At 34.9% G+C, this 19,059-nt stretch overlaps 1 protein-coding gene and 1 long non-coding RNA gene across 15 annotated transcripts in view; one reads left to right on the top strand and one right to left on the bottom strand.

Moving 5' to 3' along the window:
• The window catches only part of LOC139974722 (guanine nucleotide exchange factor DBS-like), a 104,232-nt gene that overhangs the window by 19,763 nt on the left and 65,410 nt on the right, over positions 1-19,059 (top strand). For 10 of the 14 annotated variants that reach the window (XM_071982090.1, XM_071982091.1, XM_071982079.1 and 7 more), the window contains exon 2: positions 3,364-3,441. In XM_071982090.1, the coding sequence (XP_071838191.1) occupies positions 3,381-3,441 (61 nt within the window). In that variant the 5' untranslated portion in view covers positions 3,364-3,380. Of the gene's footprint in view, positions 1-3,363; positions 3,442-5,390; positions 5,645-16,409; positions 17,297-19,059 lie in introns of those variants that run through there. The other 4 variants (XM_071982085.1, XM_071982088.1, XM_071982084.1 and 1 more) reach the window with 3 other exon arrangements.
• Positions 3,479-11,965, bottom strand: LOC139974724 (uncharacterized). The gene is made up of 3 exons (XR_011795536.1): positions 8,363-11,965; positions 5,189-5,247; positions 3,479-4,854 (listed from the first exon to the last, which is right to left on the bottom strand). It is a non-coding gene; the product is annotated as an uncharacterized lncRNA (long non-coding RNA).

Raw genomic sequence — 19,059 nt, forward strand, 5'->3', positions numbered from 1 at the left:
ATACCCATGTCCTAAAGGATATTTCCATATCTGGAGGAGATACGTTCATGTAATGAAGGGATATGCCCACGTTTGATGGATATGTCTAAAGGATGTATGTCAATATCCTGAAGGTATGTCTATGTCCTGAAGGATATGTCCAAATATGGAGGAGATATGTCCATGTAATGAAGGGATATGTCCATATCTTGAAGAGATGTGTCCATGTCAGGATATGTTCAAACTGATGGATATCTCCTTTAGGGTATGTCCCCAAGTCTTGGATGGATATGCTAAACAATCAAATCACTGAAATAAAGTATAGTGGGAAAGGATGATAGGAAAAGGAGTGAGCAGAGAGTGAGAATTTCCGTAGTACTCTCGCTTAAATGTGACATTTCGTAGCAGTTGTACAAATACAAGATCAGTGACATCACACGTGAGCAGTGAGTTATCATCTGTAACAGTTTCATGGTGCAGCTGACAAAAGTAAGATTTGTAGCTACTTTTTGAATTTTTTCTGTGAGGTTGCAAGGAGTGGATAACCCCATCACTTCCCTGACTCCATGGTTGGTACTCCATATATAATACTCACTGAAGCTAAATGTGTTTCATTGGACCTATAAAGTAGCATCCCCATCACTTCCCTGAATCCATGGTGGTACTTGGTTGGTACTTAGGAGTGTTAACTCAGTGGTTAACGCCGGTGCCTTTCAATCATAAGGTCCCGAGTTGGAGCTGCCTTTCCATCATAAGGTCCCAAGTTCAAGTCACTCCAAGATTAATGTATGCCGTCCAGTTACAGAGTTGTTGACAGTTGGCAGTTCATATTTCATGGACATTAAATAATATGAATCTAAGAGACTGACTTCGGTCAGCTTGCGGCTTTGATAAGCGAGTTCCTGCTTGCAGGAGGACCTAAAATACATACATAAAAACACACATACTGTACTGTACTCCATATATAACACTTCCTGAATCTAAATGTGTTTTCATTGGACCTATAAAGCAACAGTAATGGAGTGTTTGATGCTGTTATTCTATACATATTAGATCAGTACGTAACTAAATTAATATAGTATTTTATGTGTAAAATCTTACCGAGAGATTCATGTGTTTGACCTTTACAGTGGGATAATGTACTTTGTAAGCATTCAGAATTAAAGGTTAGATTTGGAAGGGCTGTAAGTCAGTGGGGGCACAGTGCTGAAAAGTTACCAAGTTTTGTAGGCTTAGGAGAGTAGAGCACATTCATGTTGGATGGAAACAGGCATTACAGTATCCTTTTTGAAAATTACCCAAACTAGTCACATTTTGGAGTTAATCTTAAAAATTTGTTTCTGGTTACTTTACTCCTCTTTTACTCAATTTATCCATCAGTAAACTACAACAATTGGTAACATTACGCCTCCCATTGACCCCCTTGGGGGAAACGGCCGTTCCTGCCGTCTGCTCCTCCCGTCGGTTCCTCCCGTGGGTTCCTCCCGTCTGTTCCACCCGTCTGTTCCTCCTGTCTGTTCCTCCTTAAGCTACCATTCTTACCACTCATGTTAAATAGTCCTACTAACGTGACTTCTAGCTAAGATCTTCATCTGCTCAAATCTTGTTAGTTCTAGCATTCTACGTGAAGTTTATAGGACAGTATCATGTGGTTAGGTGAGATCAAGGGACACTCCCCACTTTATCTTCCTTCTAAGAGAGGCATACCGGTGCTGTGGCTGAGAGAATAAAGGCAGTGGCATTCAAAGCGATGAGGCTTAGCAATCGGGAGGTTCCGGGTTTGATACCCGGCCGGGTCATAGTGAGGTGGGTTTTTCATCCAAGAGTAATCTATGCTTTTCCCACCTGAAATGACTTTCTAACTTGAAAAGATTCCAAATTTGAGTTAAAATGTTGAATTGGAAGCCACCCGACATGTAAGTTGTAATCCATTAGCCCTTGCGGGTTTCTCCCACATTCGTGGTCGCTTAAGCGCCGTGAAAATAACTGCTGGTTATTATAATATTATCTTTATAAAAGCCAGAAGCTTCATAAGACGATTGAATGCTACATGCTGCTACAAAATACGAGGCCTTTCCAATCCATTTCTTTCAAAACTGCACTGTGAAGGACATACAGACATATCCCGTCCTAATCAAACTGACTGAAGCTGAAGATTTCTAAGAGCTCCTTCGTGGTAGATTGTGTAGTAACTAAACATTAAAGAAGATATTTAATATTTACTTTGATGAACCGGGGGCAAAATCTTGCAGCTATATATAAGTTGCCCTTTTCATCACTCAATGAGAGCAAATTAAATATATTCGTCCTTTTGGTAGATCTGCACGTTACTCACGCCTAAAGCATTTTTCGTCTCATACGAACATCTGGGAAATCATCAGACTATATGATATGAGGCAGTTGAGAGGCAAGAAGTTTTGAAATATCACCATTTCAAATTTTTAGTAAAGGAGGCCCTGATGGAAATGTGATTTAGCTAATGGACCGTTGAGATATAATGATTTATTTCGCTACTCGCCTACATGTCTCCACTAAGTGTACTTCCCTAATCTGCCTATTAAACTTCTAACTGGTAATATTTTAGCATTTTACATTTGAGCACATTTGGTGACATTTTGGCATTTTATCATTTCACATAACATTTTAACATTTTAGTTTTTCAGAAAATGCAGATGTTCTGTGGATACATGTTTACAGAAAAGCTATGATATTAACATACTTTGGTTAAATATTGAGTTACCTGTAGTGGTTATGAACTTCACCCTCAAATGTATCACATCATGATACTTATTCAGTACTTGTTGAAACTTAAAATTGTGTCTTCACTGTTACATTAAATCTTCTCATGTTTGAAATGTGGCAAAGATTTAATAATTCATTTGGTTTTATGGTATATTTTCTTACTACAGTGATAGCAATTAGAACTTCAATATATGCATGTTATATCTACACTTTGGCTGTACATATTCTACAGTGGTACAGTATATGTTTTTCTTCCTGTTTGCAAGTGTTTCCTGGTAATTTCTAGATAATTGCAGTTTTTAACCGAGTTTGTGGTTAACACTGTCTACGTGACAACAGGAATTAGTCCAGTACAAATCCAACCCACTGTTAACCACTCACCACTTTATGGGGGTTTGTTTACTTGAGTACTCCCACTTTAATTTGCCATAGATTTATAACTGTCTTATCTCTAAGAATTGTTGTGATAAATTAAATTGGTACACAATTGAAAAAATTCTTCAAAGAATTGATTTTATTTCATTTTCCTCATCGTAGTGTAGAATTATTACACTAAATCCATTTCATATTTTTTTTTTCTTTTTTTGTTGTATCTTGTGGTCCATTACAAACTATTTTAATGTTGAATTCGATTTCTTTCAGATGACTCCTTCACCATAATGGAGTTCCCAATTACTGATGTGGCCAAGTCACTTCAGAGCAGAATAGCATACATAGCTGGTAAGTACTATTTCAGAAATCATTCTGGGAACAACTGGTTAGCATATTTGAAATCCAGAGCGGGCAGGACATATTTTCCTCACATACTCACTTCCCTATCTCATCACTACATAAGCACCCTCACCTTATTTTCTTTAAACTGACAACATTTTTAGCTCTGTACACTCTTGTGGCAACCCCATTAAAATATTTTCTGTGATTGATCAGGAGTGGTAGATTACCCAATTTGCAATAAATCTTGTTTCATGATATAAGTCAAACTCAGCAATACATCAAATTTAATCACTGCTCATGTTAATGGTATTTGAACAATACTTAAAAACAAACATGATTGATGAAGCAATACGTAATATTACTTACATATATCTGTACGTGTAAGAGTGAAAAGGAGAATTAACCCACTGCCTTCCGTCTTGTATTCTATTCCCAAATTAAAACACACTTTTACGTTAGATAACAATGACGTACATGTGCAAACGGATAATGTATACATGTGTATGGCTGGTTTATATATGATTCCATAGATTGTAAACGTTACTCAACATGCTTAATTAACATTGATACATGTTACATCAATGCTGAAAAGCTGTTACTTGTGGAGTACTGAATGAGTGAGGATGGAAGTTGTTCAATTAGTTATTTGGATATTTGGGAGTGGGAGTGAGGGGGGGGGGGAGAAAGATGGAGGGTGTAGGGATGGATGGGATAGGGGGATGGGAGGATTAAATTAAGCCTGATACTGTAGGAGAAGATGTAAGATGTAAATACAATGTTAACCACAAGGTGATATCTACTGTACAAGTTTTCGCTTTTCTCTCCGTATCAAATGAGGAAATTCTTTGTTTTAAATTTATATCTTTCCTTCTATACTTCATATTTGAATGTATAATCCACTGAAGGATCTAGTATAGTTAAGGTAGAACCCTAACCAATCCACGGTAAAAAGTATACTGTAGGGTGATAAATAGTATAGAGCAAAACAAAACATTTTTTGTTAATGTTCAAATTTTACAACACACCTGTTTACTTCAAGCTCACTCATGGTAAATGCAATGAATGACAACTTTATTCATGTTTAAAAAGAAGAGAAAAAGACAAGGTGATAAAAGGCGTGGCACATACAGGAATTGAAAGCTAATTTTATCAGGATTCTTGGATTATCTTCATCAAATCAAAAAATAAATTACATCGTTTGCACTTCTCTTAATTTTCTTCCACTAAAGGGCAATGATGTCCTTTATATACGGGCACAAAGGGACCGGCATATCCTTCATAAACGTGCCAACATTTAGTCCCAAAGCTAACATGATTTAATTTATTCATGAATGTGCTTTAGTACAGTGTAACATGTATCGTGTAGACTGCCTGTCTGTTTCAGTTAGTGTCTGCTGAATTTCAAATGCATCCAGATGCCTGCAGTGAAAGAATAATATAAAATAACAAATCAGTTTTAGTAGCAAAGTTGATCAGTCCTACAGTGAGTATGGCATATTTAGTGACCAGACAGCTTGCTAGGTTATGGTCTATCATTTTTTTTTGGTGTTTCTTTTCTTTCCGTCTGAACATTGTAACGAAGCAAATTCGATCAGAAAGGGAGACAAATGTTACAAGAAATTCTGAACGATCAGTTATTACTCATGAATACGCCAGTCCGGCGCCTTCTTATCACAACATGCTACTGTTATATGTGGTTATTGATTGCTTCGCCATTGGTGATACTGATGTAGATAGCTGATATTGTTATTACCACACGCTACAGTGACATCATGATTGTAGTGGGCTGTATTTCCCATTGCTCATCAGTTCCTGCAAGAAAAGTTCAAAAACAAGTCTGGTTAATTGAATATGAAGGTGGCTGGAGGGGAAAAAGAGTGAAAATGTGAAAGTTTAAATACTACATTGTGGTTTTTTCAGAGTCTTGCGTGTGTCTGTGTTTGTGTGTACAGCTGGCTAAAATAAAATCATTTCCACTCTGCTCTAAATTAACGTCTGTCAGTCAATCTGTTCGGTAGCAATTTAGAGGTTTGATTTTAAATAGAAAATCGTCAGTTTCACCATAAACTGTCCATCGTCATGGTCTTCACCTGTTCAGTGCATTCTGTTGTGTCATCTCTGTTAGTGAATTTCCCGGGACAGAAAAGGCACCGTCATGGTGATACTGTCAAAGTCTATGGGGGGATTTTGTCGAGTAACAAAATCACAGGTAGGAAATTTCACTGTAATAACAATGATTGTTCTTTAATTCGTTAGGTAAATATTGTACTTTGTCACCATTTAAGCTGAGTCAAATCCCTACCTCCTACCAAACACACAGAAACTGCTGTGAAGGAAAAACAATTAGTTTGCATGTTTTACTATCTTTCTCATTGTTGTTTGTGAAACTAAAATAACAAAAAGTCAAGATCTTTTTAATTATTTCAAGCTTTTTATAAATTCTGTAGAGCAGTAGTAGTAATTTTATGGAAGAATTTTGACATTTTTAAAGTCGGGATGAGGTGGGAGATGGGGGGGGCGGGGATGGTTGGTCGGGATAGCGACAACAATCAGTAGAGAAAGATAGCCTTTACTTCTTTCAACAAATTTACAGCATTAAAAATAAAGTTATTTAATTGCTTTCCTTTAGACATAGAATATGTAATGATATAAGAGATACTGTACAACTTGCATTAGATTTCCTATTGTCTGTTTGTATACAAATATGATGGATATAATGTACATGTATATTAAATTATCTTCAGAATTAACACTTGTCTTGTGTTACACAACAGTACCCTCACATTGGAGTGTTATTCAGCTTATGAATATTCATTTGTTTTGCTTTGCTTTGCTTCTAGTATCTCTATAGTCTCTCCAGTTTCAAAGGTGGATATCTGTGATCGGATGTAATTTCTTGACAGTTATACATCTAAGGTGACCTCTGAATGTACCCCCACCCACCTTTGCTCCCTTCTCCCTTTTCCCAAATTCCCTTGTTTATACCTAGAGCTGCTAACTTTTGGACCCTGTACTGTATTGAGTGCCACTAATTAATTACACTGTTTTCAGTCATGCATTTCTGTGTGGAATTCGTTGGGTTGTTGACTCTACAGTGAGTACCAAGTAATAGTAAAATGTAATGCAAAAGTGACAAAGTGCTACACAAATTATATAAACATATATATATAATGTTTTTATGCATAATTTGAAGCTTACACTCTTTTTCAGCATTATCCCTAAAACTGCTATACAATTGTGAACAGCAGACTTATTGCACTGCTTTTGTACACTTAACTAAGTTATAAGATGTTCGCTAGAGAATAGTTGGTTTGTGTTTGTTGGTAGCATGACATTACCATCTCAAATTATAAGTGTAAACTGTGTCTAATGATAACTTGATGCTTATAAATTTAGTATGTATGTATGTATATATAGATCCTCCTGCAAAGAGGAACTCGCGAAGAAGCCTCATTGGCTTATCAAAGCCGCAAGCTGACCGAAGCCAGTCCCTTACATTCATATTTATGCTAATGTATGATATAGTATGCTAATGATCATGTATACGTTGATCACATGATTCGTTACAGTATTTGCTTTATATTGTGTGCTGTTCTAATTATTATCATTTATACAGTAAATCTTAGTTACTGTGAGCTAGGCCAGCTGGGTAAATAATAGTCATTTCTCTTGAAAGAATTAAATTAAAATGCAGGCATAGTCTATACTATTCTTACAGTTTTCAGCAGTCAAGTACTTGTGTTCAGTATGGCTATCAGAAGGAAATTTATGACTTTTAAATTTGAGTAATTCCTGGAGAGGATATTGTAATTATTTGGATTATTTGTGCATAAATTTCCTACAAGATAGAGGCAGATTGCATTATTTGTGCCCCAGGTATAGTATACAGTAAGTATCAGTACTCGGTATAATCTATAGTACAGGAACATGCAGAGAAAGGATAGGTCATGTTAGGGTACAACAGGTACACTAGGGGGATATTTGGTACGACAGGTACGCTAGGGGGATGTTTGTTACGACAGGTACACTAGGGGGATATTTGGTACAACAGGTACATTAGGGGGATATTGGGCACAACCGGTACACTAGGAGGATATTTGGTACGTCAGGTACCCTAGGGGGATATTTCGTACAACAGGTACACTATGGGGATGTTTGGTACGACAGGTACACTAGGGGAATGTTTGGTACAACAGGTACACTAGGGGGATATTTTGTACAACAGGTACACTTGGGGGTATTTGGCACAACAGGTACACTAGGGGGATATTTGGTATAACAGGTACACTAGGGGGATATTTGGTTTTACAGGTACACGGGGGGTGTTTGGTACTTAGCGGTACACTAGGGGGATATTTGGAAGTTGCTACCTCATACATTACTATATATTCAAACATCTACGGTAACTCACACATGTTTAGCATAGATCTACAGTATCTATGCAATGCTTATACTGTACTAAGGTCAAAGAACTCAGTTTTTCTCTTTGAATAATCGGAAGTTATAATAGGACTGATCTGATGTCAGGATTAACCGATAATTTAGGCTCCTAGCTAATTTTGCTCCATGTTTTATCTTTGACAAGGAGCGGAACGCTCAGCTATTCAATGCATACTTCGGAGCCTTTTTTTCTTTGAGGCCTAAAGAAATGCAAACTGTGCTTCAAAAATATCTCCTTGCTAAATTCAAGTTCTGACTTCCATACATCAGTTACTATATTGATATGGATGTAATTGTCTGTTCTTAAAATATCTACTGGCAGAAAAGTGCCTTTTATAATCTACTGCCAAACATCAAAATCCAGGTGCATAATTTAGCCAGTTAATATCCTAAATTTCGAGGCCTGCATTTTATTTCATAGAAAATGATCATTTTATCCTCCTGGATTTGTAATCAATTAGTGAATTGAGATATAATTACAACTTACTGAAATGACCACAGGAGACTGTACAGGTCTTAGCATCACTGGAACAGCACTGAGTATTAAATATGTGTTATCTGTTTACTCAACCTTCCCTTCCAACTCCTTCATCCCATTTTCCTATCTTGAGTTTATTTTTAATTGGATTTTAAGTGCTTCTAAAATGCCCTTCACTGAAGCATTAAAAATAGACTGTGAGCCGTCTTCATGCATATATATGTCTATAGGACAAGTGATTCTAGATTAGATCATCATAGACCCATACTTTGATTGCAATAGTGCCTAGCCAAGTCTAGCCTAGCCTTCTTTGTCATATAAGTCTTTACAATGTTTAGTTGCTATGATTGTCAATGACAGTCTGACAAACTACAGGCTAATCATGCCTTTTTTAACAGCGCAAAAAGAAAAGAAAAAAGAAAAGAAAAGCAAAAATATTGCACATTTTTAGGGCACAAATAACTTGTATTGTGTGAATCAGGTGAGAATTTAGGAATGTGAATATTCATTAGCTGAGGCAACTAGTAAAGTTACTTAACATTGTATTATTTGCACCCCATAATGCTGATTAAAGTATACATGTATGCTCTCATTGTAGAGTAACATGTTCCTCTCTGTAACCAGCAGAATGAACCACCTGTTAATTGAACTTGTTACTGTATTTGCAGTAGGAATCAATTACCGTCTCAATAGCAAGCCATTTTGTTTTTTGTTATGTTGTGGTTATTATGTCTTTGACTTTGGACAATTTTTGTCTTCAAATTTAATCAATTGCTTCCTTTTCAGTGACCGTTATCATTACCAAAGTTAGTGGTTAAATATTCCTGGTGACTTCATACAATTACTGTCTGGCTTCTAGCAGGTCTTAATTTGATTATGGACCGTCAGTTAGATCATGATGTCTTTAGGGAGGTCAATAAGTGACCTGGTTTGGACAGTTTCCAGAAACTGATTAAAATTTCATATTAATCCTACATACAATACTCTATTCGTTGACCCACGGAATAGCTGCTCAGGTAAAAGAGACTTAGTGGCTTATTGTAAAGAGTGTCATGTCCAGACGAACAATTCAGTGATACAGTTTGTTATTAAAGATTCATCATCTTTAACTGTGTTGTGAACCAACCTGCACAATCTACAAGTCCAATAAGAGGTTCTGTATCAGTTAACCATGCATTCCAGTACCCACCCCCATACACATCTACTGTACCCACATGAAACAATTAACCAATGATTCATATATCAAAACAGTCTACCAATTTGTCAATTAAATACACGCAATGGAAGAACTCACCCATGGATATCAATAAGTGATTATATCTTCTCTGTGTCCAAAGACAGTATTTTGTTCCGTGTATGGACAGCATGCATACATGTATATTATGAATCGTTCTGTGATCAAGGATAGCTCAGTGACAAAGTTTATTGATTCGTTAAGCTGGGAATTTAGAGATTTTGTGTTTTACATGTGTGAGATTAAAATATATACAGCTGCATAGAAGATTATCCACTGTTTTTGTGTTCTGGAAATACTGTTTAATATATGGTCAATTCCACGGTGACTCGCGTGACATTTTTACTAAAATTCCTCTCTATTTGATATCATTAAACAAATAAAGAAATTACCTGGGAGAAAAGCATTCATGTAGTCAATAAGGTACGCATTAATGCTTACAACAGTAGACAAAAAATATTTATACCTCAAGTATTGGGGGTGAAATTGGCAAAAAACTAAACGTGACTCGCGTGACAGTTACTATTAGCAAAAATCAGAATGCACACACAAATGTTCGATTTCTTATGTCTTATTAAAATATTTCCAATCACTTTTTGTAATCATACCGAAGTTGAAAAACACCTCTACCTCAATTGCTATGCAACTTTGAAAAAATGTTGTAACGCATGAAACTAACGATGAAGATGTATTGTGACTCGCGTGACAAGAAAACGTGACTCGCGTGACAAGTTCACTTTTCGGATAGTTCTAGATCAAATGCAGTAGTGAATCAAAGGTATAGATCTTGCATAGTGAAATATAACATTCATTGGTCTAGAAAGTGTCCAAAAGGTACTTCCCTTGGGAATGTCCAGATGATATTATGTCCCCGAGTTACCTTCATGACTGCAGACAGTAGGTAATATACTGTACGGGTAGTACAGTTGTTCAGGCAATATATCTTGTCAATTAATATTTGTAACAACATTTAGTCTGTTGAAGTCACTCATTTGAGAGTTATAGAAGAAAGAGATCTATCAAAATGTGATTCAAATTACCATTCTCATTTGTCATATTTGAATAAACCATAAGTGTAATATTTGAGAAGATACATTCGCTCATAGGATTTTGGGAATGATTGAGCAGTTAAAACCTTAAGGTTGTCAAGTCATAGCACATGGCATTGGCAGATACAAATATAGTTGATTTTTTTGTATATTACTAAAAAATCAATGACAAGTGCTAACTTTCCAAACGTGGTGATAAAATAGGCATTATATTGCGAATAAATATTAATGATTTTAAATCCTGATATTTCAAATGAAATTATCATAATTAGTTGCATTATGTGTGCCCATATTATTCAAGTTGCCTAATTAATGGGGAATGCATATATGATATCTTTAATCAGTGATTCATTCATCAAACTATAACATCCCTGTAAATTTCACACAGTAAATAGGTAGAAACACTATCTTCATTTGACGTGACTCGCGTGACGTGACTCGCGTGACATTCGTAAAGGGTGATTTTCTGCAAAATTTGAATATCTTCTGAAAAGGAAAATTCAGTAATCCTTTTGGTATCTATGTGAAGACGTGATATTCATTATTTGAAGTAAAACTTTTGTGCAGGCAAGGAGAAAAAACCAAAAACAGTAAATTTTGTGACTCACGTGGCAGTAAATCGAGGGTGTTTACTGTTTTCAATTTACCACTGTTGTCTAATGCCTTGATGTCAAAATAAAATTGAAGCTATAAAGTGAGCACTATGCTATAGCAAATATAATTAGTCCAACACACAGTTAATAGGTAGAAACACTATCTTGAATTGACGTGACTCGCGTGACGTGACTCGCGTGACATTCGTAAAGGGTGATTTTCCGCAAAATTTGAATATCTTCTGGAAAGGAAAATTCAGTAATCCTTTTGGTATCTATGTGAAGACTTGATATTCATTATTTGGAGTAAAACTATTGTGCAGGCAAGGAGAAAAAAAACAAAAACAGTAAATTTTGTGACTCGCGTGACAGTAAATTGAGGGTGTTTTCAATTCACCACTATTGTCTAATGCCTTGATGTAGAAAAAAAATTGAAGCTATTAAGTGAGCACTATGCTATAGCAAATATAATTAGTCCAAAACACTGATGATACCTATGATTAATATGTACAAATCTGCACAAAATGAAATTTCACTGAATTTTTCATAATTTAGTTACTACGGGAACCATTTGTTATTACCGACCCCATAATCAAACAAATGATGTTTCAGGGGTGAAAAAATTATTTTTAGTAACTACAAGTATTCTATTTATTGGAAACTTATACAATTTTAATGTACAATGATTTTAAATTTTTTGGTATGATGTTGACCTTATCATGGAATTGACCATATATCTACACAGTGTGTATCTGTGCATCTCATACAAGGTTTCACAGACATGGGGTGTTATTGATTTTGTGATTTACCGATACACATTCTTGTGAAAGAGCTGCTTCTTATAAAGTAACGTGTACGCCTTCTTTTTATTAATGTGACAGTAAGTCTGTAGCTCTGCATATATTGTTGTAACATGAGTGGCTCTGCTGTTTAAGCATATAAGATAGTAACTATAGATGTATCTTAGCTTTGACTGCACCTGTTATGTATTAGAAGCAGTAAATCAAACATAAGTTTAATAACGCTGAATTGATTTTTGTCATGTTTTCTTCGAAAAGTAATATTTCAAAGATGATTGAGAGCAGTGACATGTCAGTCGATAATAAGAAACAAACTTTTACTTTAACTTGATACTTCAAATCCATCTCCTTCAATCTAATTGCTTATGTCTCTCAGTTCCTGTGCATCATTTAAGATCATCAACAGTGCAAAAAAAAAATGGCTTCCATTCGTAATTCGTCATTTTGTAGTCAAGTCTATGATTTTAGCTATATAGCGAATTGAGAGTTTAAATATATCTACAACTCACAATCTAAAAGGACAGAAGGCTGATTTTGCGGAAAGTTGCAGCTATTCCTAAAGGAGTAATTCCCTCCTGCACAGATATTTTAATTACTCTCTTGCACACAGGAAATGACTGCTTCATCCTCCCACCTCTCAGGTGGAAACAAATTTTTAGAAATAAGACAGGTCAACACATTGTAGACTTCACAATCTGAGATCACAACATCATGGCTCTTGCAGAGCACATGCATGCGATGGATGTTTGCATTCAGTTTAGAAAAATGAGAGAAAAATGAGAGGCAGGCTGGCTTCTGTTATTGTCATTTGTAGAAGTCAGTCCATACACTTAGTGAGTCCATGCACAGTGGTCTGTACTCATATTGACCCTAATGGGTTTGTACTTGTACTGGAAGCATTTTGGAGTCTGGTATGGATACCAGTACAAGATGAAGTCGTACTCATACTTGTGTACTTGTGTACTCACACTTCTAAACAGAGAAGTACCACTTGTACCACTTTGTGTAAGTCTGTTTGTAACATTGTACTAAAACATATTGACCCTAATGGCTTTGTACTCGAAGCATTTGGAGTCTGTTATGGCATTGGATACCAGTACAAGATTAAATAGTACTCTTACTTGTGTGTGCTTACAGCCTTGTACTCACACTCCTTTACAGAGAAGAAACACTTGTACTTGTACTCAAGCTATTGAACAATTCTGTTTGTAAAATTGTACTGAAACAGAGGTACTGTTTATTTTTATTAAACTATGTCAGTGTGACCAGATCTAGTGACAAAAACATAGTAAAAGTAGGCAGATTAATGTATGTATATCTAATACGAGTCTGTTCATTATTCATAATTAATTACATATATACAGGATCATGGGTATGTTACACTACACATTCACATTTTTGAATTATTATTATTAATATTATTATTATTTTTTATTGAGCTGGAGAATTAAGAAAAAAGAGTCACACTGTCCAGATGTTCGGGTAATCTAACTGCCCTGTGGCCTAACCTATTTTAGTCATCTCGACACAGCTTAATATTCTACATGCTTGATATAGTCACACAGTAAACCCAATACGCAAACAAACGCCCACCGAACAATCATTTCAAGGACTTTTTACTCACAAGAGAAAGATTAATTCAGATATCACACTCCTACACAGATATGTTTAAAATAAATTCATCCCAGGCGAGATAGATAAGCACAGTTATTATGACAACATGATACGGAATGCGTGATAAAACGCATTAACAACACTGTTACATCACATATGGATTAATAATTATACAACTATACGAAATTCGGATTTTGAATCGGGCAAGTCAGGTGCGTAACAACTTTACATCAAAAGACACAGAAAGAAATTCATATATTATCTCCTGGCATTAGATAAATTGATTGATAGATGGTGACAAAGATGGTTACACTTGTAAAGTTAGTATTAAATAACACAGAATATTAACGAGAATATTATGCTTAAACAGATTGCAATGGTCAACAGATCTTTGATAGTTTTTAGTACATCTTAGGTAGATGAACACAAAATATTAAATTATGTCTCAATGAATCACTGAGCTCTCACAAATTGTTGGTAAAGATGACTGTGCAACATCAAGTGCGTACTTTCACAATTTGTCACAGGGTTAAATTTCACAAAAAAATAAGATATTTTATTAATCAGTTTGATACTTTCCCAAGATCATATCTTTCCTTGAAATCATCCAAATACCAATCAAGAAATTTGCACTTAAATTGCGCACCGTCAGTTGGGACATTTAGTCTCTCAAAATGAAATGCAATGACTGCAATTATATGCCTTTACTGTTTAATATAGGTGATCAACTATCAGAACAGCAAAAACACTTACTGGTCCGGTGTATTTATGAGTAATGCTATAAATACTTAACTGTCTCCAATCAACATAAATGCAATTTCTGTGATCTAGCTATTAAACCTCCAACAGTTGGTTATATTTTAGCACCTCACCCACAATGACCCCAGACTTCCGGGTCACTGTTCACTTCCTCATCAATCTGCCATGATCTCATAGCTTTCTTTAATTATCAAGCAAAATGGTTTCATGTGAACATAAAGATGATCATGAGATAGAGTAAATTTTCTTTTGTCTTAAATTTTTGGATTGTCCAAAGAAACGGAAAAGTTTCACTTCAAAACAACTGCCATCATTTATAAACTAAGAACTAAAATATTTTGGGTTGCTATAGCTAGCTATTTTTTTACAATATATGATAAGCTAATTGTTTCAAAAAATGCCAAAAAAAAAAAGTTTCTTCTTTGAAGGATTTGTCTTTTGTATGCAAATGATAAAAATTTAAATTTAAAAAAATGAAAGAAAAACATCATAACATTTTACAGCTGAACTTTCAAGTTTAATAACCGTGGGAAAAGATGATCATAGTATACAGGTACTAAAGATGGCACTAACACAAGCATAATACTAAGTATGCAGGACTTTAACTAATTTATTATGCTCTTAATTTCTTTTAATTGATTGTTCCATGTTGTATTTTATGTAATGTAAATTTTTATTTTCATTGTCGTCTTATCTTAATTTATTTTATTATTGTTATTTTTATTATTTTATATGTTTATATTTTTTCATTTCACTATTTGATATTTTACTTCAGGGCCTCGGGGAAGATTAGCTTTACGCTAACCGAGTTACCCTTTAATGTTAAATAATAATAATAATATGCAAATGATCAAAATTTAAATTTAAAAAAAATAAATAAGGAGAAGATCCTGCAACTTTTCAAAGTCTACCTGTGAGAGCCTCTTCGCAAACCTTAAACTATTTCATACCAAAAGGAAACGAAAATCTTTTTTTTTTTTTTTGATAATTTTAATTTAAATTTATTTTTTATGATATCTTTAATCAGTGATTCATTCATCAAACTATAACATCCCTGTAAATTTCACACAGTAAATAGGTAGAAACACTATCTTCATTTGACGTGACTCGCGTGACGTGACTCGCGTGACATTCGTAAAGGGTGATTTTCTGCAAAATTTGAATATCTTCTGAAAAGGAAAATTCAGTAATCCTTTTGGTATCTATGTGAAGACGTGATATTCATTATTTGAAGTAAAACTTTTGTGCAGGCAAGGAGAAAAAACCAAAAACAGTAAATTTTGTGACTCACGTGGCAGTAAATCGAGGGTGTTTACTGTTTTCAATTTACCACTGTTGTCTAATGCCTTGATGTCAAAATAAAATTGAAGCTATAAAGTGAGCACTATGCTATAGCAAATATAATTAGTCCAACACACAGTTAATAGGTAGAAACACTATCTTGAATTGACGTGACTCGCGTGACGTGACTCGCGTGACATTCGTAAAGGGTGATTTTCCGCAAAATTTGAATATCTTCTGGAAAGGAAAATTCAGTAATCCTTTTGGTATCTATGTGAAGACTTGATATTCATTATTTGGAGTAAAACTATTGTGCAGGCAAGGAGAAAAAAAACAAAAACAGTAAATTTTGTGACTCGCGTGACAGTAAATTGAGGGTGTTTTCAATTCACCACTATTGTCTAATGCCTTGATGTAGAAAAAAAATTGAAGCTATTAAGTGAGCACTATGCTATAGCAAATATAATTAGTCCAAAACACTGATGATACCTATGATTAATATGTACAAATCTGCACAAAATGAAATTTCACTGAATTTTTCATAATTTAGTTACTACGGGAACCATTTGTTATTACCGACCCCATAATCAAACAAATGATGTTTCAGGGGTGAAAAAATTATTTTTAGTAACTACAAGTATTCTATTTATTGGAAACTTATACAATTTTAATGTACAATGATTTTAAATTTTTTGGTATGATGTTGACCTTATCATGGAATTGACCATATAAAGTCAAGGACTGTTTATGGATGACTAGGTATAGTGACTAATTGTGTTGTTGTAAGGAGTGGTAGATTTTCTGTAGTCTCATTGAACAGCCAAAAGGTGGGGAAATTATTTCTGGAAATGTACTCACATTTTCTGCAAGTATACTATGATTTTGCAGATTAGAGCAATTTTATAGATATCAATATTCCGCTTGTATCTATTGTTTTTTCTGATTAAGTTTTGGATTGTTCGTAACTAGGATAAATTATAGTAATAGGTGAACTGTGAGTTTCTACGGCACCGGTAAATTTATTCGAATTGTGTTTTCTTATTTTGATCGTGCTTTCAAAAATGAGTCGCTCTGCCGTGAGTTTCTATTGAACGAGGAGATTGGTCAACTCTGTAAAATGGGAAGGAAGGAAGGATTTTCACTTCTGCTAATTATGAAAACAATTCAAAATCTTTCAGAGTGTTTGTAAAACTGTGTAGATGCTTTTGTTTTCTCACATCGTTCAATTAGTGGAAAAACAGATGGAATTCTAACATCTTGGGAGTTAACCAAATATATATGCCATAGTTCAAGTGTTGTACGGTATTGGTCTGACACTGTAAATGGTATCTGAATCTCGTTTCATGGAAACAGATGTTTGTCCTTAACTGCAAAGTACATGCAGCCACGGTAGAGAAAATGACAGAACATGTGGAAAATGTATTAGCATTAAATTTCATAGATTATTATTACCAAGGAAAGTGAGAACAGTCTGTTTGTCCACCATATTTGTAATGGTTTCAGAACCATGGATTTCATGACTGGTGATCAGTCACCAACTTTACATGGTATCAACACAATGAATGTTGTGTATCACCTCTCTGCAGCTTTGAAAAGCAAGCAAATTCAAATCGGTTAGTGTTTCTTGTGTTTTTCTTGTTTTTTATTACATTAATAATTTGTGGTACTGTACATATATAGCTAAAGTATATGGAAAGCTGCATTAACGTTTAATTTGGAAGGTCAGTTATCTCAAATTATTTTCAGATGTCTGAAAGACCATATTGTCAGATATCTCTTGAATTTTATTTTGATAATTTACAAATAATCAGGGATATCTTGAAAAAAAAGAATATATACATCCTTATGTATCATTGAAGATAATGTGACTTATTGTTGTTGCTGGTATGTACATTAATATTGAGTGATCTTTTCACATTTCTGTACACTGTACACTGTGTTCAATCTTTCCTGAAATTACTAATGCCACGCTTATAAAAATGAAACAAAAAATGTTCTTGGCTATGTTGATGTGACTCAGACCTTTGATAATAAAGACAAAAGAATTAAAGATGTTTGACAAGGCCTTAATTGGGCTACTGTATAATTTCCTTTTTTTTGTTTTGATCCACAAATAATCTTATAATTTTCTGTATGACATATGTATTGAATGGGAGTGAAAAATAATGGACGAGACGAGTCTCAAACAGACTTTGATGACATACAGTATAAACAAGTCTAATCAATGGCACATAGGGCTACTGTGTGGATGTTGTCTTTATCATTAACTGGTAGTACACAAACTGTACTCGTTCAGCTCTGTGACATTATTTACATGGTAGCTGTGCAACGTGTGAAAAACACACTGTATATATTGTCATGCTAAGGCTAGACAAATTCACTCATGAATGTAAATTTTGAACACGGTCGGTCTATACTGTTGAGTATACACTGTACTAGATGTTCCCACACAATTTGCAGCGGCAGTTTAAGAATAATATACAGTATATGGCATTCAGGAGTGTAAATTTCAAGTGGTTTTACCATATTGATGAAAGTTCAATTGACCCCTGTATTTATGATTAACGTGACAAATTAGATCTTTGAAGCCTGGAAAGTACTTCAGTTTCCATTCAAGGCCAGCTATATTGTATTACCTCAAAAATATGCTAGAAATATGTTAATTAAGTTATCATCTATGGTCTGATTATCTCTATTGTTTCAAGTTTATGTCAGATCGGTGTCAAAGTTGCCTGTCACATTGTAAGAGTGGGATGGGGCATGGGTGGACAGGGAACATTGTAACTGACATGTAGTCTAACCCAGTCTGCTGTCAGTGCTGTGTCTAACACACTTTGTAATTGATAACATTTTTAACAAAGACCTTGAGCTCTCAGTGACAGGCCTGTGGTATACTGCATGGTTTCTAGTGGTGACATTATAGTATTAATTATATACATTAAGCGTTTGCTCGTATTCGCCTAATACCATTTCTTAGTTTCATATATTTCTTGGTCTCCAGATATGACCCTTAAATTGCACTTTTCCTATGTGTGTGCGTGTGCGCATGTGTGTGTGTATGTTTTGCTAACATAGTTGTTTATGTATCAGCAAAAATTCCCCACTTGAGGGTTGCTACCTGCACAATGAACAAGAGCTGCTTAAATTAATAAACTGTCTGTCTCATTAAAGTACCCGGATCCTCCTTAGTCTTAAAAACTTTTCATAACCAATCTGCTCATGCGTTCGACCGATTTCAATCAAAGTAAAATGAGCATTATAGCCATCAAACAGTTCACAATGTAACCTGCCGAGAGCTGATGAACCCTGTTTCCAAGGGGCTACATATATTTACTTCGTTCCTCGCTTACCTGTCTCCCCACAACCTTAGCACCTC

This window comes from Apostichopus japonicus, chromosome 10, assembly GCF_037975245.1.
Source record: "Apostichopus japonicus isolate 1M-3 chromosome 10, ASM3797524v1, whole genome shotgun sequence".
Lineage (NCBI taxonomy): Eukaryota > Metazoa > Echinodermata > Holothuroidea > Aspidochirotida > Stichopodidae > Apostichopus > Apostichopus japonicus.